At 47.9% G+C, this 25,102-nt stretch overlaps 1 protein-coding gene across 1 annotated transcript in view; it reads left to right on the top strand.

Annotated features, from left to right (window-relative positions):
• The first annotated feature begins 1,534 nt into the window (after nt 1–1,534).
• Nucleotides 1,535–25,102, top strand: part of PDGFRA (platelet derived growth factor receptor alpha) — a 50,878-nt gene continuing 27,310 nt past the window's right edge. Inside the window, exons 1-9 of the mRNA XM_024746657.1 lie at nt 1,535–1,654; nt 11,068–11,128; nt 12,591–12,908; nt 16,598–16,858; nt 18,079–18,209; nt 20,150–20,321; nt 20,415–20,604; nt 23,750–23,865; nt 24,799–24,925. Of these exons, the coding sequence (XP_024602425.1) occupies nt 11,080–11,128; nt 12,591–12,908; nt 16,598–16,858; nt 18,079–18,209; nt 20,150–20,321; nt 20,415–20,604; nt 23,750–23,865; nt 24,799–24,925 (1,364 nt within the window). The 5' untranslated portion in view covers nt 1,535–1,654; nt 11,068–11,079. The remainder of the gene's footprint in view (nt 1,655–11,067; nt 11,129–12,590; nt 12,909–16,597; nt 16,859–18,078; nt 18,210–20,149; nt 20,322–20,414; nt 20,605–23,749; nt 23,866–24,798; nt 24,926–25,102) is intronic.

Genomic DNA, 25,102 nt, shown 5'->3' with positions numbered 1-25,102 from the left:
CTACAAACATTACGGTATCCTGTTAGCATTCCGAACAAGGGGCTGTTCATATATTCGCCTTCAATGATTTCCTGAAGGAACATGTGGAAGTAATAGTGAGCAGGGCGGTCACCCGAACCGAAGATGCAGGAGAGGCGGTTGCGCAGAAGGGCTGGGGGTATAGGGCCCCTAGCCCAGCCTCAGGCGTCTTCCCCTGCCTGACATCCCAGGAACAGGTCCCAGTTCAATACAGCACCCCTTGGAGTACTTCTCTGGGACCATCCCCTGCAGGCTGTCCCGCGTCCATCCTCTGGATGAGGTAAAGGTGATGGCTGTCTCACGTTCCAGCCTAAACCAGGCCGCGCTGGCCGTTCTCAGGAGTGTGTGTGTTGTGTGTGGGGAGTGAGGGTGGGGGAGGGATGAGCCCCTCCACCCAGCAAGAGAATTCAAAATTAGAGAAGGCGGGTAAGGTGAACTCGCTCCCTTCCCCCGCCCTCGCTCGGCAGCCCCACTCCGCCCAGGTCTGGTTCCTGGAGCGTCAGCGCCCCCTTTCCTTCGCGAGCAGGATCGCTTTCTCCCGGCGTTGTCTCTTGCCTCGCGCCCCCGGCAAAGGGTTTGGGGCTCCGTTCTCAAACCCCAGGGCACAGGTAAGGTCCGTCTCCCCCCACCCCCGAGCGCGGAGGTGACAGGCTGTTTGTAGAGGATTCCCCAGACGCTCAAGCCTGAGCCTTTTTGTGTGCGTGATAGAAGCCAGGACAACCTCGCCCAGATAACCACGAAAACAAAGACATGACAAGATAAGTGCTCCAAGGGAGTAAAGGTCGTTCTGTCGGAGAACGTTCCAAACCTATGCAGACCCTCGACTCTTTGTACCCTCCTTCAAACCCGTTTTCAAACAAAACCAAACAAAACCAAAGCAAACCAAAAAACACCCATCATCTTCTTATTAGACTCAACAGTTTGCCTAATCCCATTAAAGGATTAGCAACTGCACGGCACTTTCCCTAAAAGACCCCAGGTTCAAAACGACGCAAGCGCTCGGAGATCTCTCCTGACGGCCCCAATTATAGTCGGGCTAGGAATTCCTACAGAAGGGCCACTTCTCGATTCCAGATTTATATCCTCTCTGGGCATTAACTACAATTTAACGTGTTCTTTTTCTTCCTTTCAAAGAAAATACAAAGCAACATAGCTGCGTAGGAAAATGTCCCCCAGATCAGGAGGCAAACTCATTCTGGAAATGATGGGCAGTTTGTATGTTCGCTCCATCCCCCCCACCCCATCTGGTCTGCTTCTCCCCGCCCCCCAGTTGTTGTCGAAGTCTGGAGGTTGGGGCTGGACCCCCTGATTGCGTAAGAGCGAAAAGTGAAGGCGCAATCTGGAGGCTGGAAGATTCAGGGCGCACGGAGTTCGAGGGAAACTCTTATTTTGAAGAGGCCGAGGGGAGGGGGGGGCCTTCATTTCCTGACAGCTATTTACTTAGAGCAAATGATTAGTTTTAGAAGGATGGACTATAACATTGAATCAATTACAAAACGCGGTTTTTGAGCCCATTACGGTTGGAGCTAGAGTGAGAGAAACAGAGGAGGGGACTACAGGAGAGGACTGAAGGCCGTGGACACATTTTTTGCTCCATATGTAGGATTTTCATTGCGAATTGACATAGGAGGAGAAGGTAAGGGAGGAGAAAAAGGATTTTTGTTTCTAAGAGAAGTCCCTAATCAGGCCCTTTGGGCTACAAGAAGTGAAGTAACTTCACTTAGTTTGGGCGATCAGAAAAAAAGAAAAAAATTGGAGTTGAATTCTAGTTGTGTGTCCAGAGAGTAATTTATTTTGAATAAACTTCACTTGGAGGAAAGATAACTATAGAGTTCGAAAGTCTAGGCATTTAAAAAAAACCACATTTTCCAGACCTATTTTTAAAAGCAGTGTTTTTCTAACAACTCTATGGCCTCCCAAAGAAATTGTTTAAGGTTACATTTTTGAGGTTTCTTTTGGGATTGGGGGTGGTGTTCCTGTATACTGGAACTAGCACCTAGTAATGCTGGGAGTTGGGACAGAGGTGTTTGCCCTCTTCCTGGCATTGGGTCCTGGAAGGCGATAGGTTTTTAACGAGTATTTTCATTCCTCGCCCGCAGTTTGGCGCGACAGCGCTGTAGCGGGTGGTGTGGAGCGCGGCCGGTGGACCGAGGGAGGTGGGGAGAGAAGAGCGCGGAGCGGGGCGCGGAAGGGGTTGAGGGGAGGGGAGGCGTGAAAGGCTCGGCTGGAGAGGGCCGGACCTTGGGTGCCCGCCGGGTGCACATGGCGCCGACCCAGGGCGCGTAATTACTGGACGACGCTGCGCCCGGTGCGAGCCGGGGCCAGACTCACCACAACCTTGGCGGCTTCGAGACAAGCAGAGGGGGCGCGGATTTGGGCGAGGTTTGGGGAGCTCCTCGGAGGTTTGTGGGATCAGTGAAGTGCAAGGGAGAGCGGGCGCGAGCCCCGCAGTGCGCTCTGGTTGCGCGCTCTAGCGCGGGGGCGACGGCGGCCAGGGCAGGCAGGCAGGCGGTCTGGAGTAATGACAAACACATTTGGCCCCGAGTGAAGAAGTCATCGTCGCCTCGCATTCCAGCAACTGGGATTTGAGGAATTTCGAACTGCGCTCCAAGGGGCCCTCATTGTGCGCGGTGGTCCCCACCCCCACCAATCTCTGCGCGCCCCCTTCCTCGGTCGAACCGTTTATGCAAAGCCCGGGGCTCTGCTCCTGCCCAGTCCCGACCGCAGGAAGGAAAGAAGGAAGGTCGCCAAAAAAGTGGAGAACTTCTTGTGGGGGAAGTTAGGGACAACTCGTAACGGAGAAACTTGGTACCCAGGTAAGACAGGAAGATGGGAGGCGAAATACCTCCCTCGGGGCACCCGGGCCCTGCACCCCCCTCGCATGCCCCTTTCCGCGCGGGGATGCGTGGCACTCGCCGCCCGTGCTTCACCCTCTCCAGTGTCCCTGTTTCTATTCCACTCCCTGCGCCGGCCAGAGTCTCTGCCTGCCTCGGAGCTCTCTCCTCGCGCCCCTCCTTCTTCCACCGTCTATCCCCATGGAAATCGGCTTTTATACGTGAGATTAACTTCTCCAGGCAGCGCCAGGGGAGCGGGCGGCGTCCACTTGGCTCGGAAACAACTGGGATCAGCGGGTCAGGTCGAAAAGGGTCTCGGCCAGCTGAGAGTGAGAGGGAGTGTGGCTTGACCCGAGCACCGCTGTCTGAGGGGGCCAGGAACCCCGGCCGCCTGGCCAGGTGTGAAGGAGCTGCCAGTAGCCTCCCTTTGCTCCCCCAGCCCACCTCCAAGGGTGAGAGGCAGATTGGGGCTGGAGAGGGAGCGTGAATGACGCTTATCAGGTCCGGACTGCCCCGCGCCCGGCCCGGCCGCCTGGAAAAGCCCCTGGCTTCGCTGTGTGGGAAATGGCTTTTTGGCTCCGCAACCGAATTGCTCAACGTTTTGGACCGCCTCGCCTCGCCGCGGTCGCCTTCGAACAGAACGAGGCAGGTTTTTAGAGCAGGGAGAGACATCTGGGGCAAACGGGGCACGACAACCAGCCGCACAGCTCACGGGACTAACACCCCAGAGACCGGCGAGCCCCGGGGCCGCTGGAGGGGAGGAAGGGGCCCCCGGGACGTGAGCACCTCATTTGTTTCCGCTCTGGCTCTGGTTTTAACATTCCCTCCCATCCCCAATCTCCACCTCCATCTGACCGACCCAGGCTCTGGTACTGCTTCTTTGCTCCCCTTTCGTCTTTTCTTTCTCTCTTGCCTTTCTCCTCTTCACAGTCCTTACGGTAAAGGGGGCCCTTCCTCCACTCTCCGACAGGCGAGGGCCCGACCAGCCTCACTGACACCCTAGTGAGTCCCTGCTTCGGGCTCTTGGACAGTCTTGCTTTTGGTTTGACCCAAGTGTAGCTGGACTCCAGGATTGGAGTCCCAAGAGCGAGGGGTGGTGGCGAGTGGGAGATAGACGAGGTGGGAGAAGGCACCAGGAAGGAGCCCTCAGCTGCCCCTCGGCCCTTGCACCAGCCTTTAGACCGAGAGGGACTCGAAACGGAGCCTTGGCTCCCGGCCCCAGGGCCGCTTTCCTCCGGGGGCACGGACTGGGGAGGGGTGTAGGGGGAGGGGCATCGGGCCGGGCTTCCCAGCTGCAAACGCGTCTGGCGCCGAGGCGGGCCCGTTTTGTGCCTCCTGGGGACCGGCCGTGGGCGGTGCGCAGTGCCGGAACGCATCCTGGGGACGTGGTGACCGGCGCCTTCCTGCAGACCCCGGTGGGTGGGACTCCCTCTGGCCTCCGGGGAGCTACGATAGGGTTACATGTTGTTGATGGAAAAGTGGCAATTCATGGGGGAAAGCTAAAAGCTTGCTCGGTCGCCGAAAGGCACGGCTCTCAGCCTCCCTTGCATCTGGTCTTACGGGGTCCGCGCGCAGCATCAGCCAGCGGGGTACGCGAGGCGGGGGGTAAGGTTTGTGGTCTTGCCTCGAGCGCGGGAGGCAGAGTCGGGGCAAATTGCTTTTCCCCACAACACTCTAGTCCGGGCTCTGCCGGTGCTTGTCTTTTGCTGTAGTGGCTTGGTGGCATTTCCTTTTGTTTTAAACTGAACAGTGAGCCAGGGATCCGTTGGAAAAGTAGATTGTAGGGGATGGACGACCTCGGAATCAGGGTGCTTCCTTCCCCGCCTATAGCAGTCTTCCCCTTCCCCGCGAAAGGGGAGCGAGAGGCGCAGGCGGCGCTTGTGTGCTCAGGGCAGCCGCGGCTGAGCGAGCGTCGGGCAAGGGGGGACACTGGGGAAAGGCTGGGTTCTTAAAAGCGCAGGAGGCGCAGCCACGGCGGCCTTCTCTGCGAGCAGCTGTCCGCGGCCGTGGCGCTTTCCGGCCCATAGGAGGCGCTAGCGTGCGACTGTAACCCTAAACCCACCCGGTCCTTCTCCCTCCACCCCGTCCGGCCCCCTCTCAGGTCTCAGCCGAAAACAATGCAAACGTCTAGCGTCGTGCCTGGGGCGCAGCGGCGGACGCGGGCGCTAGACCTGGGAGCGAGCGGTCGTTGCCCCAAGCGCCGGGGTGGCTGAGCTGACGAGGACGAGGACCAGCGGGAGGGGGAGCGGCCCGCTCGGTGTTCGTGTGGGCGTGGCGGGGCCGGAGGCCGGACTGTGCCAGCGCGGAACCACCCCGGCGAAGGTGGGCGAGCAGCGGTCCCCGCTGCGCTGTCGGGGACCCGGAGCCAGAGCGGCCGGCCGGAGCGAGGAGCTAGCCGGGTAAGATTCTCGGGGCTACCGCGCCCTCTAGCGGGCGTCCGGCTCGCAATCCGGCTCTCCGCCAGCCTCCGGCGGTCCCCGCAGCCGCCGGGTCGGAGCGCAGCGCTGAGACCCAGGGGAAGACTAACCTCGGTCACCTTACCCCCTTCTGGACGCCTCAGATTGACGCCTCGCAGGCACTTTGTGTGCCGGATGGCGCTGGGTGGGCGAGAGGGGCGGAGGTCTCCGGGTTTGGGGATAAGGGTAGGAGCGTCATAGTAATTGCATGTGGGAGAAGCGGAGGATGTAAAATCCTGGGCGCTCTTGGGTGGGGGTCGGTGTCAAGCCCCTCGAAAGTTCTCCTGCTGCGCAGGCGGCCTCTTGCTGTTTGTTTTACGACCCTGCGTTATTGTGCAATGGGAGCAGTCGTTTCCAATCAGCCCGTAGTTCCCGGGCTGCGCGGCCGTCGCGGCCCCCGCCGGGGGCTTTACGAGGGGTGACAATGGCATGCGAACAGATTGGGCAGCGCGGGCCCGGCCACGGCGTCGGGACCCCCACCTAGCGCTGCCCAGGTGGTCTCCCTCCCCTGAGCGGGCGGAAACTGCAAGGTGGGGAGAGCGTTGGCGAAACAAAACCCAGAACCGCCCGACCTCCTCCCGAGTGGCTTTTCCTGCTGAACTTTCTAAACCTTTGCGACCTGGGATGGCAGCGCCATTTTCCTAGCTCCCGAAGCTCAGTCTCCCCGGCCGACCCTCTGGCAGGGGTGATGGTGATGGTGATGGTGATGGTGGTGATGTCTGGCCTTCAGCGAATTCTCTTGGGGCCCCGCGGAACTTTAAGCCATTTCGCAGGCAGTTACCCTATTCTTGTTTCTATTCTGCGGGCTTTGAGCTGAGGTCACCACGAAACCTAAATGTACAACCCAATAAAATAAGAGATTGGAAGTTAAGATTTGGGACATTTTGGCACAGAACTTGTAGCAGCATCTAAGCCGGACTGCCTGTCCCTTGGACCAATACTGCCACCTGCTGGTTTTACTTGAGAACTGCAACGACTGGGCTTCGCGGATATTCTAAGCGAGTCGTGGCACCAGGAAGATGCATTTTCCACCCGGTAGGACCAAGTTTTCTTATTCTGTGAAGTTGCAAGAATCATTGGGCTGACAACATTTATTTTATTGACTTCTGGGTAGTTTTTCGCCTTAGTTGTTAATCCTTTGTATTTACCTAATGAGCAAAGTGCTGACCTACCACATCTGATTATCAGAACAGACCTGTGAAGAAGATAGGTGGGTTATTTGCATTTCCTTTTACAGTGAAGCCCTAGTGTTGGGGACTTGGTGAGATCAAGTATACTACAAGCTGCTACACCTAAGGTTGTCCCATTAGGTGTCACACCAGTTTGGTGACAATCAAAAGGAAGTTGACATTGTAGTCTTCTGTGGTTAAATATCTGGTGCAGGAGAGCAGAAAGGTTTATGAGCTCAGACGGTCCCATAAAATGTTCCCATGTAAAAATGTTCCAGCCCCCGCCCATCACTGGAATGTCTAATGGAACTCAAGGAGATAAAAACAGTAAAACAGGCTCTGGTGAGGTGCAGATCCCAGTAAACACACCCTCGCTGAAGTTGCCACCAGGGTAGACCAGCATTTGGATTGCCTGGGCTGAAGTTACAAGAACATTTGTCGCAGGGAAAAAGCAGCCCGTGTAATTTTCACAGTTAGAATTAACTGAAGAGAGCTGAAATTAACTGAACCTCGGAAATCTGAATCTTGAGGTCATCAGTGACTTTTGGGACTGTGAGAGAGTCTTCTGTGGCTTCTAATCATGCCAGGGTGGGGTGAAATTCAGTATTCAGTGGCTCTGCAGCGGGATGCATTGTGCAGCTGGTGATCCGGAAGCCAGCTCTCTGGCTTTGTGAGAAGAATGCCATGCTCTCTCTTCTGGAAATAGTGCCCTTGCATTGCTTGCCCTGTGTTTACTCTCTAGCTTAGCATGTTGTTTTTGACTGTAGAGTCATAGTTAATGGCTCTTTGCTTCTGTTTGCAGGGACAGAGATGGCAACCTGTTAAAGAGAAAGAATAGTGGCTGCAAACAGATTTGTTTCTCTGTTTACATGACTGTATATATTGGTTCAACTTCAAACAGTCTTGATAACTACACCAGGCTTCACCACATGCGAGTTCAGATTCAGTTCTCCACTATGCAGGTGGTACAGGGCCAGTCAAGTGGCCTCTGGGGCCTTTGGTCTCAGTAAGTAGAAGCTGCAGTAGCCCCTCTGATGTCCCTTTCATCTAAAACATTTTTGGAGCCTGCAGAAAAAGAGGCAGTATGAAAACTAACAGCTGCAGTTTCTGAAGCCCTTTCAATTACACTATAGAATTTAGTCTTTATAATAATGCAGTAAGGCAAGCCAGCGAGTCAGGTGTTAGTCTTGGTTTACAGAAGAGACTGAGGTTCAGAGAGGTGGCCTAGGTGTCAGATGTGGGATCAAAGCCTGCTCTAATGCCATTTCTATCATATCTTCTGAGAGAAGGAATGAAGGACCAGAGAATGGGGGGTGGGAGGAGAGACCACACTCATTTGTCTGAGAGTGAACACGGAAGAGATCTCTTTTCTCCAGTCGTTTCTCTAACCTGTGGCAACGAGTTGTGAGTATAGAGGATTGAGACTGAAGTCCAGCACACAGCTGGCGTGAGAGAAATGATTATGATTTAAAAAAATGTTTTTTGGATGAAATCCATCGTTCGTCCTTGCAAAGTGGTTTATTCTTGCTGACTCATAACATGCTGTGTTTCCCTGAATCTGTAACCTCAGTTACTTATATTTGCATGTCCGACTTTTGGAGGAGCTCTAGGATAGGGATTACCGATTAAGGATGATCATTTACTCCCAGAGTAGAAAAGCACTGGAAATAGCAACATGATTCCTAGAGATTCTCACTCCAGGGCCAATAGGAAGGGAAGCCTCCGTTCTTTCCAGTTGTTTTCTATTACCTCCCTGTAGGGCTAACAGTCTGCAATTATTCACGAGTAAATTGTCTGAGTTACAGACGAGTAATGACACGAAACTTCACAAATATGCCTCGATTTCTAGCCAGGGAACCACTCTTATCAGAGAAGGGAGGTTGAAATCATAAGTAAACACATGTTGATTTTCAGTATTTGTATCATTATCGCTTGCTCCGAGGCCCTGTTTTCATTGCCCACTTTGTATGGGCAATGTAAGTAATCCTCCCTGACATCGGGTCCCCCATATCTGGATGCACAGAAGGAAACATGGTGGGGCCTGGCCGGGGCAAAACGCTCGTCAGAGCCTGCGCTGTAAAAGCAGTGAGCCCCTCTCTTAAGCTTGGGAATGCTTTAAAGATGCATCATTGGCAAGCCCAGCTGAAGGATGCAGGATATAAATGTGATAAAACCCAAGACATCAGGCTGGCTCTGGAGGGCTCCTTTGAAGTTTGCTAAGTGGATTATCAGTGGGAGGTTGATATTTATATGTACAAACACACAGGCCCGTTACTGCTAATTGTGGTAAGTCCGTCTTTGCAGCCTGGCTCTGGGGCCCGCTGTGCCCGTCACCGCAGCAGCGAGGAGACCCTGCATCCCTGGGCACACGCCAGGATCCTTGGAAGCCATCAGCCAGCTAGCATTGTGCAAATTGCATTTGGGTTCACAGCACATTGTACTGCTCTCACTGTGGCAGAGAGCAGAGGAGGAAAGCAGGGCCCCGGTTTGCATTAGGAAATAGCTGGGGGTGGAGGGAGCACAGAAGGTTGAAACACTGACCTTCCCTTGAGAGAGAACATATGGTGGATTGCAGAGAGCGTGGTTTTTGCATTACACAGACGCGGTGTTACAATCCTGGCTTTACCACCGACAGTGTGATTTTGGGTCATTTGCTAAACCTCTCTGAGCCTCAAGCGGCACTTTTTAAAATCAGATATTTCACAGGGTTATTATTAACAAACATGGCATACACATGACAACTTTGGCTTCATAAATATTGGTTTCTCGTTCCTGCTTTGGAGAAAACAGAATTATCATTTTTTTTCCTGTCCAGCCCACTCACTGCTACAGCATTCCATGGTTCACTCTGTCTTTCTTCCTCCTCCATTTAACTGGTCGAATTTAATAGGGCAGAAATCTGATGTCTGCAGGTAGACCAGTTGCCACTTCCAAGCAAGAATACATGATGAAGCTCTCATGCTCCACCAAAAATTACTAGGCTATTATCAACTGGATCCTCTGCAACCAAAAAAAAAAAGAAAACAAGGGCTAAACACAGGCATACATGAATTTCTTCTTTTGTTTTGTTTTTTAGACAGCTTACTCAGGAATCATGTACACACATCAAAGTCAGTGATGGAACAAATCAAGTCCCATGAACTCACTTCCATTGCATGAGTTGGGGGTTTTGAGCAACTCAGAGACCCAGTACCTCCCAGGCCAAGGCTTAGGTGATTTTTATGGGTCATCTTAAAGCTTGCGCCCCTGCCCAGGCCCCTCAGCGGAGCCTCTTTAATTGAAACTTGGGTGCTTAGCAGCCCCAATACCTGGAAGCTCATCGTGGTTGACTTCAGGAAGATCACTTTCTCAGTGACTTCATGTGGGAAGTGAAGCGGGAGATAATAAAATTTGTGGGGTGTGCATGGAAAGAAAAGGATAAAGGAGGGGGGCCTTTTCAGAGGGTGGACCAGAATGGATTTTTCAGTGGTTTTACTGCAGGGCAATATGGGTCCTGCTTTTCATTTTTCCCTCCGTTAATTTTCCTTATCCCCCCCTTTCTTGCCCACTGCTTTTCCCTGTTTTCCCTTAGGGACGTTCAGTTTCAGTCTCTCTCTCTCTCTACTTCTCTTCCATTCCCTAGAATTTGTTGCAGGAAATCAGGGTGGAGAACTTGGCTTTTGCAGGTACAGGTACCTGTGTGAGAACGAATCATCCATTAAATTTTATCCCGTGGTTTACTGCATCCCTGAAACACAAGAATTTAGCCACACTTTTCTCTCGCACTTCCTCTCCCTTTTTCACTTCCTTTACGGATCCTCTTTCCATGCCTGTGCCCTCGGCTTTTCTGTGCCTTGTTTAGCTTGACTGTGAATGTAGCAGGTCCTGGGAGAACTTGGGCTGGGGGCCCAGGCCTGAGCCTGGTACAGGCCTGCCTATGACATCCTCTAAGTGACACTGGGTTAGTGCAACTTGTAAAAACGTCTATACCAGAATGGCTCTTAAGTATTAAGATATTCGTTGGCAGCCTAAGCATCTTTTCCCAAAAGTTGCCGAGGATGTGACCAAGTATTTTCTGTTAGCGAAACACGAAGCCAAGACAACGCATTTTGAGTGAAAACAGCTCAAGTTTAGCAGTTGAGTAAATACATGTTTATTTGTTTTTCACAATCTTAATTTAAATGGTTTAAGAGGAACCGTTCTTCTGTGCTTTTGGACATATTCCAAGACAATAAAGTCAGACTTTTTGGAATTTGAAAGCTGCAGACAATCAGAAAGGGTTTGGGCTTCAGATGGCTCCTGTCATGATCTCGGGGCCGCACAAGGCCATCTGATTTTTGCTTCTTAGGCATCTTACCGTTTTAACTGTGAATCTTAAAACCCAGGATGTTGTTGACTAAAATGATGCTGTTAACATAAAATTGATGACTAATAAGAACCTGCTGTATAAAAAAAATAATAAAATTAAATTTAAAAATAAATAAAAAGACAATTTAGTAACTAAAAAACGAAAAAAAAAACATTTTCCATAGTGCAAAGCGCAAAGAGAACTAGGCTCCTGGGATGTTTTATTGACTAACATTGTTTCTGTTTGACTTTTGACTTTTTCAGTTTTCCAGAACTATGGGGACTTCCCATTGGGCACTCCTGGTCTTAGGCTGTCTCGTCACAGGTATGGATCACAGGCCTATCTGAGTTCATTGTCCTAGGGGAAATCTTTTTTTCCCCTAAGTTCTGTGCTCTGCGGGTATATGACCTATACTGTGCATACTGCAAACAGTCCAAAAGAGTAAAGAGAAGTAGAAACCTATAGGACATTATCTAGAATGAACACAAACCTTCAGTTCTCTCTGCTGTATTGCACTAATTCCAGTTCAAAAAAGAATGTTCTTTATGTGTGTAATCATGGCGTTGAAATATTGTTAGGAATAATAGTCTAAATTTGCCCACCGCCCTCCTCCATCTCCTGGGACATGGGTTTCCAGTAGGAGTGGATTAGGGGAATTCAAGAATGCTCAAAGGGAAAACATAATGGAAAAATCTCATCTAGAAAATCATACCTGTCTAAAGTTATACCTGTCTTAGGTGGAAGATGCTTTAATTGCTACAAAATCTTAGAATCACCTTTGGCCTTGAAATTGAATTAATAGACTGACTTTTGGGGAAGCTTAGTAACTCTTTTCCAACAGGAGGGATGCCACTGGGGCCATTTGTTGAAATATTTATTGGACTTTCTTAGTTTTCATCCAGATATTTATAAATTGCAGGTGTTCACCATGACACCAGTGTTTTTCTAATCTGAGGAGTTAACTTAAGTCTATTAGTCTCTTTAGGTCGTATCTAGATGGATATGGTAGAACTAAGCACTGTCAGTGATTTAAGAGTTCTGAAGTCCACTCAGTATTCCCCACCTGCAGGATAGTGACCCAGGTGTACTTACCACTTCCCTGTTAACAAAGCTGATCCATCACAGTGGACAGATACTGAAGTCGGGTGGGATTCCCACACCAGGCTCAGAGGGAGGTTAGAGAACATTAATGAATAATTAATTAAGCCATAATATCTCTTCTACCAGTTTTATAGACAGAGGAAGCAGCTAGACTGACATTTTAGGTTCTAAGATGAACTTAAGCGTTTTTGCTCTTGGGCTTGACTATTCTTTTTGAATTGAAATCCACATCCTCCTGCTTTGGTTTCTGGAAGTCATTAGAGAGGAGGCACGCCAGAGGGTAGAGAGGAACGGAAGACGCGTACGTCTTGAGCACGAATCTGCCTTGTGTCTTTACTGTCTGCGTTCCCTGTCCACAGTAAAGAACGCATGTGTGCTTGAGCTTATGCTATCTTGGGATATTTCATGGTCACACATAAGAGTCTAAAATATGGAGCTGGAGTCAGACGTCCTCTATCCATTGGAGTGTTTGGAGGGGTGAATCCAGGGGCGCTTAGCGGGACTATTGAGGCCTTAGGAGCATTTGCTGCTCTCAGCAGATGCGGTGCTGTTATAACGGGGGGCCTTTCACGGGCACCCAGGCTAGCGGATTTTTGCGTAGAAATGGTCATTGTTCATAGAAGCTGCTCTGGGTGAGACCGTCCTTTTGGCCTGCATCCTGTTCAGAGCATGTTTCCTTTTACAGGGCCAAGCCTCATCCTCTGCCAGCTTTCATTACCCTCCATCCTGCCCAGTGAAAACGAGAGGGTTGTGCAGCTGAACTCATCCTTTTCTCTGAGATGCTTTGGGGAGAGTGAAGTGAGCTGGCAGTACCCCATGTCTGAAGAAGAGAACCCCAATGTGGAAATCAGAGATGAGGAGAACAACAGTGGCCTTTTTGTGACGGTGCTGGAAGTGGTCAGTGCCTCGGCGGCCCACACAGGGCTGTACACTTGCTACTACAACCACACGCAGTTGGAAGAAAGCGAGATCGAGGGCAGACGCATTTACATCTATGTGCCAGGTGAGTTGCCTGGGTCCCCTGGACCAAGCTTATCGTCGTCCCGTCTCTCCTGTTGATTGCATGAGAGTTTTTTTATAAGTATAAAAATTATAAATTTTCTTCGGAGAAAATTTGAAAACTATAGGCGAACACACCAACTTAAATCAAGGTCATGGGTCATGCCGGCATCTAGAAATATTCACTGTTAATATTTTGGAACTGGATTAAGTCTTGAGAATCGTTGGCATTGTGCAGAATGTCTGAAATGTACTCATTTCTCTTCAGTTTGATCGAGGTCAACCAATATTCACCGTGTATGCTTTGTGTGACAGGCACTGCTAAGTGCTGGGGCCACAGAGTAATTAGGTAGGCCTTATCGTGGACTTGCCCATAGTCATTAGAATAGTTTCCAAATAACCATGCTATTTCTTAAATTCAATAAAACATATACAGGTGTACCTCGGAGATGTTACAGGTTTAGCTCCTGACCCCCTCAATTAAAGCCAATATCACAGTAAAGCAAGTCACACACATTTTTTTTTTTTTGATTTTCCAGTGGATATAAAAGTTATGTTTGAATTATACGGCAGCCTATTAGGTGTGCAATAGCCTTATGTCTTAAGAAAACAACGTACGTACTGTAGGTTTAAAATATTTTATCGCTGGAAACACCATCATCTGAGCCTTCAGTGAGTTGTAATCTTTTTGCAATAGTTACGTCAAATATCACTGATCACAGATCACTGTAACAAAGATAATAACAATGAAAACGTTTGAAATATTAACAAGAATTACTAATATGTGAGACAGAGACACGGACTGAGGGAATGCTGTTGGAAAAAATGACACTGATAGATTTTCTTTTTCTTTTTTTTTTTTTTTTTTGCGGTACGCGGGCCTCTCACTGTTGTGGCCTCTCCCGTTGCGGAGCACAGGCTCCGGACGCGCAGGCTCAGCGGCCATGGCTCACGGGCCCAGCCGCTCCGCGGCACGTGGGATCTTCCCGGACCGGGGCACGAACCCGCGTTCCCTGCATCGGCAGGCGGACTCTCAACCACTGCGCCACCAGGGAAGCCCCTGATAGATTTTCTTTCTTTTTTTTTTTTTTAACATCTTTATTGGGGTATAATTGCTTTACAGTGGTGTGTTAGTTTCTGCTTTATAACAAAGTGAATCAGCTATACATATACATATGCTCCCATGTGTCTTCCCTCTTGCGTCTCCCTCCCTCCCACTCTCCCCATCCCACCCCTCCAGGCTGTCCCAAAGCCCCGAGCTAATATCCCTGTGCCCTGCGGCTGCTTCCCCCTAGCTATCTACCTTACTACGTTTGTTAGTGTGTATATGTCCTGATAGATTTTCTTGATGCAACGTTGCGTTGCCACAAACCTTCGATTTGTAAAAACTTCAGTATCTGCGAAGCACAATAAAGCAAAGTGCAATACACCGAGGTGTGCCTCTATTTACTCTTGATGAGTTAGAATAGATTTTTTTCTTTTTAATAAAAATTCAGGTTGATGTTGTCTCTTGTCCTCCAAGAAACACATGCCAGGATAGGAGTAAGGTGGGATTAAGTATGTAAGGGTTTTACTAGGAGAGAGGCTTATGAGAGAAAATGGGGAGGAATCCAGCAGAGGCTGGGAGACCTGTCTGCCTGCATTGTAAGTGTGACCCTGAATGAAGGAGAGTGGGAAGGAAGGTGAGGTAGATGAGTCCTAGACCTCTGGGCAAAGAAAGTTGGGGAGTCCTCCAGCCTAAGGAACCCCTGTTCCACACAGTCATTGTCTGGAAGCATCTCTGGAGGGCATGGCCTAGGGTTGTGATGGATTTCAGAGCCAGGCCCCGTTGCTGGAGGAAGGTGTGGTGCTTTCCCACAGCAGCCACCCTAATTAACTAGCCGTAGCCGTGAGCTTGAGATGCATTTGGTCTGCCACCCTCCTAGCATTGCCTGGGTACTCCTTTGTAATGATCTATGTCCATATCTGTACCTATATCTATATCTGTACCTGTATCTATATCTGTATCTGTATATATTGGCTTCTTCCAAGGACAGTTGTTAAAAGAAGGACCACCATGTTATTTAAACATTGCATAGGTAACACATGATGGTAGGGGAGACTTGCATTTTAAAGGAAGCTCTGGCTGATGTGTAATGGATATCAAACTGTATATTTTAACCTGAAATTAACTTGCAGCTTTGTTTGCTGGAATCTTTGCTAACAGAGTTCAAGAATTTGGAACTCTAAACACAAATTCAAGTCATGGCAATTGTAATATATAGATGGGTGAATTAAAGAGGAATACAGCCAGAGTAGTTAGTTTCAAATAAACATATAAACCACTTACAGCTCTTGCCAGCCGTGTCATTTTAGCAGAGGTAGAGTAAGGGGGTTTCAGAAGTGTACCTTCATACCTTTCTGTCTTTTCAAGTTTTTAAAATTGGCTCCTTTTCCTGCCTTCTGTTAACTGTGGGTGCTCCATGGATCTAGACCCTCTTCACTTCTGTTCTGACGCTCTCTCTTATCTGTATCAGCCTCCCTTCCTACCAATCAAAAAAAATTGTTTCAAAAAGAGTAGGTATTTAGAATGTCACCTGTCATTCCCACCATAAATACCACCCCCCCCCCACCCCGCTCCTGTTGTGAAGGCAATGGTAGGAAGGTAGGTTTGTTAAAGGTCCCTGGGTCTTAGAGTTTTGATCTGCCTAATGATTTTAGTTCCCTGACCAGGGATTGAACCCTGGGCCCTTGGCAGTGAGAGTGCGGAGTTCTAACCACTGGACCACCAGGGAACTCCCAGTCCAAAGGTTCTTCTTGTTCCTCCCTTGCCCTAGCACAAACATCATCTGGGTAGGCCCTGCATTGTCAGAGATCTTGTTTGCTATTATGAAGAGTTGCACATCCTTTGCGAAACTGATGCTTGAGACTCTCAGTCCTTCTTACTATAGTAGCTTCAGTAGCTGGTTTTCTTTTGAAAAGGAAATTCTCAAGCTATGGGATTATACATTTTATTTATTATTTGAGAGTCATTTTTTTGATAGGTAGGTTTCTGTACTACTTTTCAATAATACTGACTATAGGCCATAAGCATTGTCAAAAGCATTGCATAATTTAAAAATTATAAGTATTTTCTCATGTTTTGAACAGACCTGATTATTTTGTTGTCCATTTTTTGTTGTTTTTAGTAGTTGTTTAAATTTTTACCTCAGTTCCTGACTAACATTTATATTTATCATCAGTATTTTTTTTTTTTTTGCGGTATGCACGCTTCTCACTGCTGTGGTCTCTCCCGTTGCGGAAGCACAGGCTCCGGATGCGCAGGCTCAGCGGCCATGGCTCACGGGCCCAGCCGCTCTGCGGCATGTGGGATCTTCCCGGACCGGGGCACGAACCTGTGTCCTCTGCATCGGCAGGTGGACTCGCAACCACTGCGCCACCAGGGAAGCCCTAGCATCAGTATTTTTTATGAGGGTATAAGCAATTTGGTATTGTTCATACTTTAAGAAGTATGAACCTTCTAGCTTTTTTTTTTTTTTTTTCTTCTAGCTTTTATGATGATTAATGTCAGTGGGGTGACACTTTTATATATATGTGTGAAGGTAAAATTGATACCTTTGAATTTGATTAATGGCAAAGGAATAATTTTTCTGCATATATGTGTAAAGATGAAATTAATCCCTAACATGTTTTTCTTTCTTTTTCAAACCTCAGACCCAGATGTAGCCTTCGTACCTCTAGGAATGACAGATTACTTGGTCATCGTGGAGGACGATGATTCTGCCATCATCCCTTGTCGAACGACTGATCCTGAGACACCAGTGATTTTACTCAGCAGTGACGGGGTGGTGCACGCCTCCTATGACAGCAGACAAGGCTTTAATGGAACCTTCACTGTTGGACCCTATATCTGCGAGGCCACCGTCAGGGGGAAGAAGTTCCAGACCATCCCATTCAATGTTTATGCTTTAAAAGGTACTTGTGCCCTCTCCCTCCTTCTTTTTTTTTTTTTTGCGGTACGCGGGCCTCTCACTGCTGCGGCCTCTCCCGTTGCGGAGCACAGGCTCCGGACGCGCAGGCTCAGCGGCCATGGCTCACGGGCCCAGCCGCTCCGCGGCATGTGGGATCTTCCCGGACCGGGGCACGAACCCGTGTCCCCTGCGTCGGCAGGCGGACTCTCAACCACTGCACCACCAGGGAAGCCCCCTCCTTCTTAAAATAAGAGTTACAGGCAAAACAGTCAGATGCATGTAGCTTTTTTTTTTCCTTGATCTTAGTCCCTGGTGATGGGAGACCCCAAATTCTGATACGGGAACTTAGGATCCCACCTTTACCGTACAATGTTAAGCTGACTTCTGTGGCTGTAACAGTACGAAGCTTAGCAGTACCAAAGGCAAAAGCTTTCCTACCCCTGGAAGATTTTGTGTTTCATCAGTTGACTTCAAAATACTCTAAGGAATTCTTTTCTTGCATAAGCCTCTTACCGTTTGGTCACATTCCTGACTACAAAGGCCCTAACAACAAACACACACCTGTGAGGGTTGGACCCCTAGGTTAATTTTAGTAACTTAAGAAAAGTGATTTTGATTTTGAGAAAAGCTGGCGGTTGTCGACTTCATCCCTTTGATGCGAGTGGTTAATGCAAATGGGAAAGTATAAACCACGCTTGGGGCAACAGATTTATCGAACACTTACGTGTAGGTGTGGCGTTAGCAAGAGTGTGCCATTTAACTTCTGTGAAGGGCTCATTTTATGCCCAGCTCTGTGCTAGGTTCTCGAAGTGCTGAGAATACCTGGGGAGCGGAGTGGGAGAGGAGAATGAGTGATGGGGTGAGAACTAGTGCCTATAGGGGAGTGCAGGTCAGTAAAGGCGGCTGCAGTCGTAATTAACCCAAATTAACCCAAATGCTTGTGGATTCAAATGTGGTCTTCTGTTTAATCGGAGTTTATTTTTACTATTGTTATTGTTCTGCATGTGTGTGTGTGTGTGTGTGTGTGTGCGCGTGCGTGTCTTATTTTGTGCCAAATTAGGTATGTCAACGCAAATCAAGGTTTCTGAGATTTTCAATATTTTGTCTTGATCAAGGCGGTTTGCAAATTATTGTTCAGGGTCATCTTAAAAAAGCCCAAACCTTATAAGATCCTCACTATACTGTGGATATTTAGGTCCTTGTGTTTGTTCTTTTTTTAAATAGCAACATCAGAACTTGATCTGGAAATGGAAGCTCTTAAAACTGTCTATAAGGCAGGGGAATCGATTGTGGTCACCTGCGCTGTCTTTAACAATGAGGTTGTGGACCTTCAGTGGACTTACCCTGGACAAGTGGTAGGTAGCCTCACGGCCCCTGGTGGCATGGAATGGAGTACAGGAGGGGTCCAAAGACCCGTCGCTGATGGGGCACGACATTGACCTCCTCTAGACCCCAGCTTCCCATCTCTAAGCTGCTCACTGACCAGATGGCTTCATGGCTCTTGGAGCAATGGGAGAGTCTGAGATGATGACAGCTGGACAAAATGCATAGATATTTCACACTGAGCCCTTTTTCTCATAAGTATGAAAGAAACCGGAAGGTTCTATGGCTACAAGATAACAACCAAAAAAATTAAAAAGAGAATGGATTTTAAAATTTGCTGATTGCTGAGAGAGTCATGAATTCTCCTTTTCTTGGCTCTCATGCCTTTGGGTTTTGAGGCATTTGATAATGTTGGTTGCCTGCCCCCTTCTATTTCTGCTTTGTGGACACCCATGACACTTCTGCCTCCTGCATGCTTAGGCTTTCTTTGCATGGTTTTCTTCAGTGAACAGGCATAACTCGAGTCATTCAACAAAGATTTAATGATGTTTGCCAAATCCCAAGCACTCTGTTAAAAGCTGGCCCATGTACAGAAAGAGGGAGAAGGAGGGAGGAATGGAGATGGAAGCGGGGAAGGGGAGCCACCGTGCCATCTCTGATCCCTGGGGATTTACGCATAGGGTCTCATTCATTCTGTTTTTTTTTTTTTTTTAATTGAAGTATAGTTAATTTACAATGTGGTGTTAGTTTCGTGTACATTAAACGGATTCAGTTATACATACATATATTCTTTTTCAGATTCTTTTCCATTATAGGTTATTAAAAGATACTGAGTATAGTTCCCTGTGCTATACAGTAGGTCCTTGTTGTTTTCCTGTTTTATATATAGCGGTGCGTATATGTTAATCCCGGGTCTCATCCATTCTAATGCATTGTGGTAAGTGTATATGAACCATTGTGAAAGGCTATGATGGTCCCACGCAGAAACAATTAACAAGTATTGAATGTAGGGGCCTCATGGAGAACAAAAAACATATATGTATATATATGCTTTTTTGTCCCCTTCACTCCTAGTTTGGAAATTTCGGCTCCTTGCTCTTTTTTTGGCATTTTATAGTGTCTCTTCTTTTATCCATTTCTCTCCCCCATGCTTTTGCTGCCCCTTTCCTTTCTCTCCAGGGCATCTGATTGGAAGTTGGGCATTTTCACATATTGCCTTATAAACCTCATGTATTGAAGAGACATTCATAGACCTATATATATATATCTTCGCTGAAATGTAAAGCTATCTGACTTTTCTGTTCATACCTGATTGCCTTTAATCCTTAAAACAGAAACATTTCATTTATTGGAGATAAATTTTTTTTCCCCTCGAAACCAAACTATGTGCTGTTTGGCCCCAAATATATAATCGAAGTATTGGTTTATGAATCATATTTTTGTTTGATATTAAAAATAACGTAGGCTTATTGTTGTAACTTCATAAAATTTAGAGAAACAGAGGAAAAGTCACTTCCCAGAACACCCCCATTATAATTTGAGGGAGATAAATCCTTTAAATACTTTATAAATGTAATAATTAATAGCTACTCTACTTTAAATAGTACCTTGTTATGTATTTTTCCTGCGGCAGTAGAGCACAGACACCTTCCTATGTCATTAAATATCTTTTTAAAACAGGATTTTCAAAGGAGTGAGCTTGAAAAAACCCTTTTTTTCAATTAGACTTTATTTTTTAGGGCAGTTTTAAGTTCACAGCAAAATTGAGGGGAAAGTACCGAGATTTCTCACATAGCTCCTGGGCTCACACGAGAGCAGCCTCCCCCATAACATCCCCACAAGGGTGGTACACTTGTTACAGTCTGCCAACCCATACCGGTGCGTCGTTATCTCCCAGAGTCCGTAGCCTACGTGAGGCTTCACTCTTAGGAGCTAGCTTGTTAAAGTCGGTTTTCCTCCCCTTTTTCTGTAGAAAGGCAAAGGCATCACAATGCTGGAGGAGACCAAGGTCCCGTCCATCAAGTTGGTGTACACTCTGATGGTCCCTGAGGCCACGGTGAAAGATAGTGGAGATTACGAATGTGCTGCCCGCCAGGCCACCAAGGAGGTCAAAGAAATGAAGAAAGTCACCATCTCTGTGCATGGTACATTCTGCTTTCCAAAATGTCCACCGGCTGTGCTGCTCGGGGATCCACTATGCAGTAATCGTTGTTTAACGGAAACTTTTCCCTGTACAGAGAAAGGGTTTATTGAAATCAAACCCAACTTCAGCCCGTTGGAAGCCGTCAACCTGCATGAAGTCAAACATTTTGTGGTGGACGTGCAGGCCTACCCCCCTCCCAGGATAGCCTGGCTCAAGGACAACCTGACTCTGATTGAGAATCTCACGGAGATCACCACTGACATAGAAAAGATTCAGGAAATAAGGTAAAGAAACACCCTTCCTGAGTATGCCTTTTCTTTTTATTGTGTGTGTATTCCTAGATAGACTGAGGATTGTGCGTGTCTTACAACCCAAACCAAGGGTCCATATAGAAAATTTAGCGGTCAGAAATAGGAGATAGTGGAAATCAAGTACCTCTTCCGATAACATTGCAATGCGATGATAGTATGTTGGTAAGTTTATGATCAAACGAGAGAAAGAAGAACTGAAAATCTCTGCTCCCAGTGAAAGATACGTTCCTGGATTCAGCAAGGGATGGAGGAAAGAAAGTAAAATTGGACCCACTTGTATGGTGATTACAGTTCCAGGGCAATTAGCACATAAACCTACATGAAACAAAACGTTGCTGGCTTAATTTGAAACGCATTTGCCCCAGTGAGGCCTCCAGGGGAAATAAGAGTAGTGTCTGGTTAAATGTGGCTAGGAGAAGATATACAGTGAATAGTTTAAATCCCTGCCCTCTCAGGAGTCGGGAGACTGCTGTCATCTCTTAACCAGTGGTGGAGTTTTGGGTAAGTCACCCTTCAGCCTCAGTTTTCCCATCTATAATGTAGGGTTAATAATACCTCGTGTCCTTCAAGGCAAGGAACTGGACCAGATGATATTTTGAGGTCTCTTGCTGTTTTAAGCTCTGATTAGAATTTAGGAGTAGAAGGTACCTCTTGAAGAGCTCAGCTAATCCAGTCCTGCACCTTTGTCAGAAACCATCCCAGGGAGACACAGTCCTCTATTTCAAGGCTTCAGGGAAGAAGAGAAGACAGAACCCCTCTCTCATCAGTTCGCTTAACCTCAGGATTTGCTTTCTTCTTTCTGAACTAAATTCCATGTGTAATTGAGAAGCAACATCTGGGAAAATGGACGTGGAAACCTCTGTGGAACAGTGATGGAAAAAGAAGTGGGATACTGAATCTGGAAGGCTTTCTGATGACACGAAATGGAGGTGCACAAAGAGGTGGGCAGTGCCCAACTTCCCACTAGGCTGTGAGGCCAGAGAGGAATAGGGTGATCCTGGCACAGCCAACACTTGAGGCACCCGTCTGAGCGCTGTCTGCGAGCTATAGTCAATAGCGACGGCCAGGTAGCGGTCGTCAGCTGAGTGGTCCAGGAGAGCGGCCTGTTCAGGTGCTTCGAGAGTTCCTCCAGCACATCTGATCCCCATGAAGGGCAAGGGAACATAGGATGCATATGATGGAGGGGTGTCTGGCTTACTTAAAACTAGTGGATCCGGGCTTCCCTGGTGGCACAGTGGTTAAGAATCCGCCTGCCAATGCAGGGACACGGGTTCAAGCCCTGGTCCGGGAAGATCCCACATGCTGCGGAGCAGCTAAGCCCGTGAGCCACAACTACTGAGCCTGCGCTCTAGAACCTGCAAGCCACAACTACTGAACCCGTGTGCCTAGAGCCCGTGCTCTGCAACAAGAGAAGCCACCGCAATGAGAAGCCTGCGCACCGCAATGAAGAGTAGCCCCCGCCCGCCGCAACTAGAGAAAGCCCACGCATAGCAACGGAGACCCAACAGAGCCAAAAATAAATAAATAAATTAAACCAAAAAAACAAACAAACTAGTGGATCCACCAGCTTCCTTGGCTGAACAAGTGCAGAAAATGAACGACAAAAGACTGTCTGGTCATTGGCAGCCAGGGTTGCTAAGGGGACTCTAAGGAAGTCCATTCCAGAGTGTGTCCAGTGTGGTGTGGCAGAGGGAAAGCCAGCCCAGCATGCTCCCGTCACAGGTCCCAGCACCTGGCGTCTTGGGCTAGAAGACTCTACATTAGCAGGGTATTTTGGAGCCTCTGAAATGCTTTCCTATAGATTATTTCATGTAATTAATTCTCAAAATGACACTTGCATACAGCTTTCCAATGCTACACATAAGGAACCTGAGGCATGGAGAGGTTCAGTCATGCCCCAGATCTCCTCCCTTCATGACCAGTGCTCTTCCTCTCACTCCACCTTCCTTTCACTCACAGTTCCACACTGTACTGTTTTTTTTTTTTAATTATAAATTTGTTTATTTTTATTTTTGGCTGTGTTGGGTCTTTGTTGCTGTGCACGGGCTTTCTTTAGTTGTGGCGAGCGGGGACTGCCCTTCGTTGTAGAGCACGGGCTCTAGGCGCGAGGGCTCAGCAGTTGTGGCTCGTGGGCTCTAGAGCGCAGGCTCAGTAGTTGCGGCGCACAGGCTTAGTTGCTCTGTGGCATGTGGGATCTTCCCAGACCAGGGCTCGAACCCATGTCCCCTGCCTTGGCAGGCAGGTTCTTAACCATTGCGCCACCAGGGAAGCCTATCACGCTGTGCTCTTTTGTTAATGACAGTCAAATGGGCCATTCCTTTATAGATGCACGCACACACACGTGCACGCACACACACACTCGTGGCCAAATGTCATTTATTGTACGTGTAAGAAACCTTTTGGAGAAACTTCCCATTAGTGAAGTATGAAGGACTATGTTTCTCTAATTTATTTATTTTTTAAGATGAATCCTGTGCTTTAAAATCATTCAAGCCTAAAGACAGTGCATTGTAAGAAAGCTTATTCCACTCCTGTCCTCGTGTTCCTCCGTACCCCCTCCTCTCCACCCGCAGGGGAATACTTTTGTTAGTTTTGTTAGGTTCTTATGAAACCTTCCAGAGTTTCTTAAAGCAAATACAAGCAAGCAGGAATTTTATACCCTAGTGACCTCTTCGTATTGATACAGAGACAGTGTCCTCATTCTTTCTTCCAAGGATGTTCCATTGTTTGGCTAATCACTCAAATGATGAATATTTAGGGGAAGCAAGTATTTCTTTAGAAGGTAAAAATCAAGGGTTTAAAAAAAAAAAAGGAAAGTTGGTGGGTTTATTCCCATTTAGAAGTCTGGCCTTAGCAGAGCTGACTGCTCTTGTAGCCACATAAGCCATTGCTCATCTCAGGTTGTCCCGTCTTATGTTTAAGAATTAAGTGTCTATGACTCAGACCTTCAGTGCGTAGAAAGTGTATCAAAAATCCCAGAAAAGCGATGATACGGACAAGAGAAAAAGATGTTTTTACTTTTTTACAAAAAACAAAATTCGAATTGAATATGGTTATTACTTAATGATTAGAATTTATTTGGCTACAACTTGCTGAAACAAAGTCCTTTACTTTTAAGGTATCGAAGCAAATTAAAGCTGATCCGAGCTAAGGAAGAAGACAGCGGCCATTATACTATTGTAGTTCAAAATGAAGACGATGTGAAGAGCTATACTTTTGAACTCTTAACTCAAGGTATGTAAGGGCCGTATAAAGATAACGCCAGCTCAGTGGATGCGTGACTGAGAGTCTCCCGAGGAGAGCCTGGCACTTTTCCCCCAGGTCGTGGAGGGAAAAGCAGCCCTTTTAGGGGAGAAGCAGGGACTGTAGATGTCACATGTCAGGGACAGCTTTGTTGGACTTACAAATCCACATAATTCTGGGAGGTTCCAGGCTAGTCTGGAATAATTTGGGAATTCCTAGGCTCCACTAGCTTCCTTACCATCTGCTTCTCAATGTGGTCTGGGAAGAGTGACATGATGTTTTTTGGTCTGGATGACCTTAGATTGTTCCAGAGTGTTTGGCCTTTTTGCTTTGCTTTCCTTGTAGACCTCGTACAGTGGCCCTTCCCAGAAAGGAGTGCCCAAGTCTTTACATCCTGGTTCAGAACCTACTCACCTACCTTGGGCCACATACTATCTTGGGTGGGCTCATTTGACCCTCACAGTCAATCTATGATACAAGTATCGGCATATTTCTAAATTATTTGATCCCAGGTTGAAAAAACATCTTCAAAACCTAATAATACCCCATAGATGCACTTTGGTAAATGCTGCTTTAGATTTTACCATTTAGATGAATCCATTAGATGATTCCCAAGCTATAATATAATTTTAAGAGCCTTCTTGCCTTTCAAGCCAAATAACCACAGGGGCTTTTTGCTTTCTTCACTGAGGATTTAAATCACCACGGGGCATAAATGCCAAATCACTGAAAATGTGACCATGCTCTCACCCAAGTGGGTCTGTCCAAACTGGACTGTTACTGTGCTCGTGACTCAGTGGCTGCTTGATTTGTGGGTTTGAATGTCACGCGGACAAGTTCTGAACTCTTGGAGTTCCACTTCGTAATTCCCAGAAGTTCTGGGACACGAACCATTCAATTCTGATTTCTTTTCACCTCTTGCAGTTCCGTCATCCATTCTGGACTTGGTCGACGACCACCATGGCTCTAATGGGGGCCAGACAGTGAGATGCACAGCTGAAGGAACCCCTCTTCCTGATATTGAGTGGATGATTTGCAAGGATATTAAGAAGTATGGAGGGCTTCCCTGGTGGCGCAGTGGTTGGGAGTCCGCCTGCCGATGCAGGGGACGCGGGTTCGTGCCCCGGTCCGGGAGGATCCCGCGTGCCGCGGAGCGGCTGGGCCCGTGAGCCGTGGCCGCTGGGCCTGCGCGTCCGGAGCCTGTGCTCCGCAACGGGAGAGGCCGCAG

This window comes from Neophocaena asiaeorientalis, unplaced genomic scaffold (genome assembly GCF_003031525.2).
Source record: "Neophocaena asiaeorientalis asiaeorientalis breed wild unplaced genomic scaffold, Neophocaena_asiaeorientalis_V1.1 scaffold19, whole genome shotgun sequence".
In the NCBI taxonomy this organism is placed as follows: domain Eukaryota; kingdom Metazoa; phylum Chordata; class Mammalia; order Artiodactyla; family Phocoenidae; genus Neophocaena; species Neophocaena asiaeorientalis.
The sequence above is the reverse complement of the archived record's forward strand: the minus strand, read 5'-3'. Positions and strand labels throughout refer to the sequence as shown.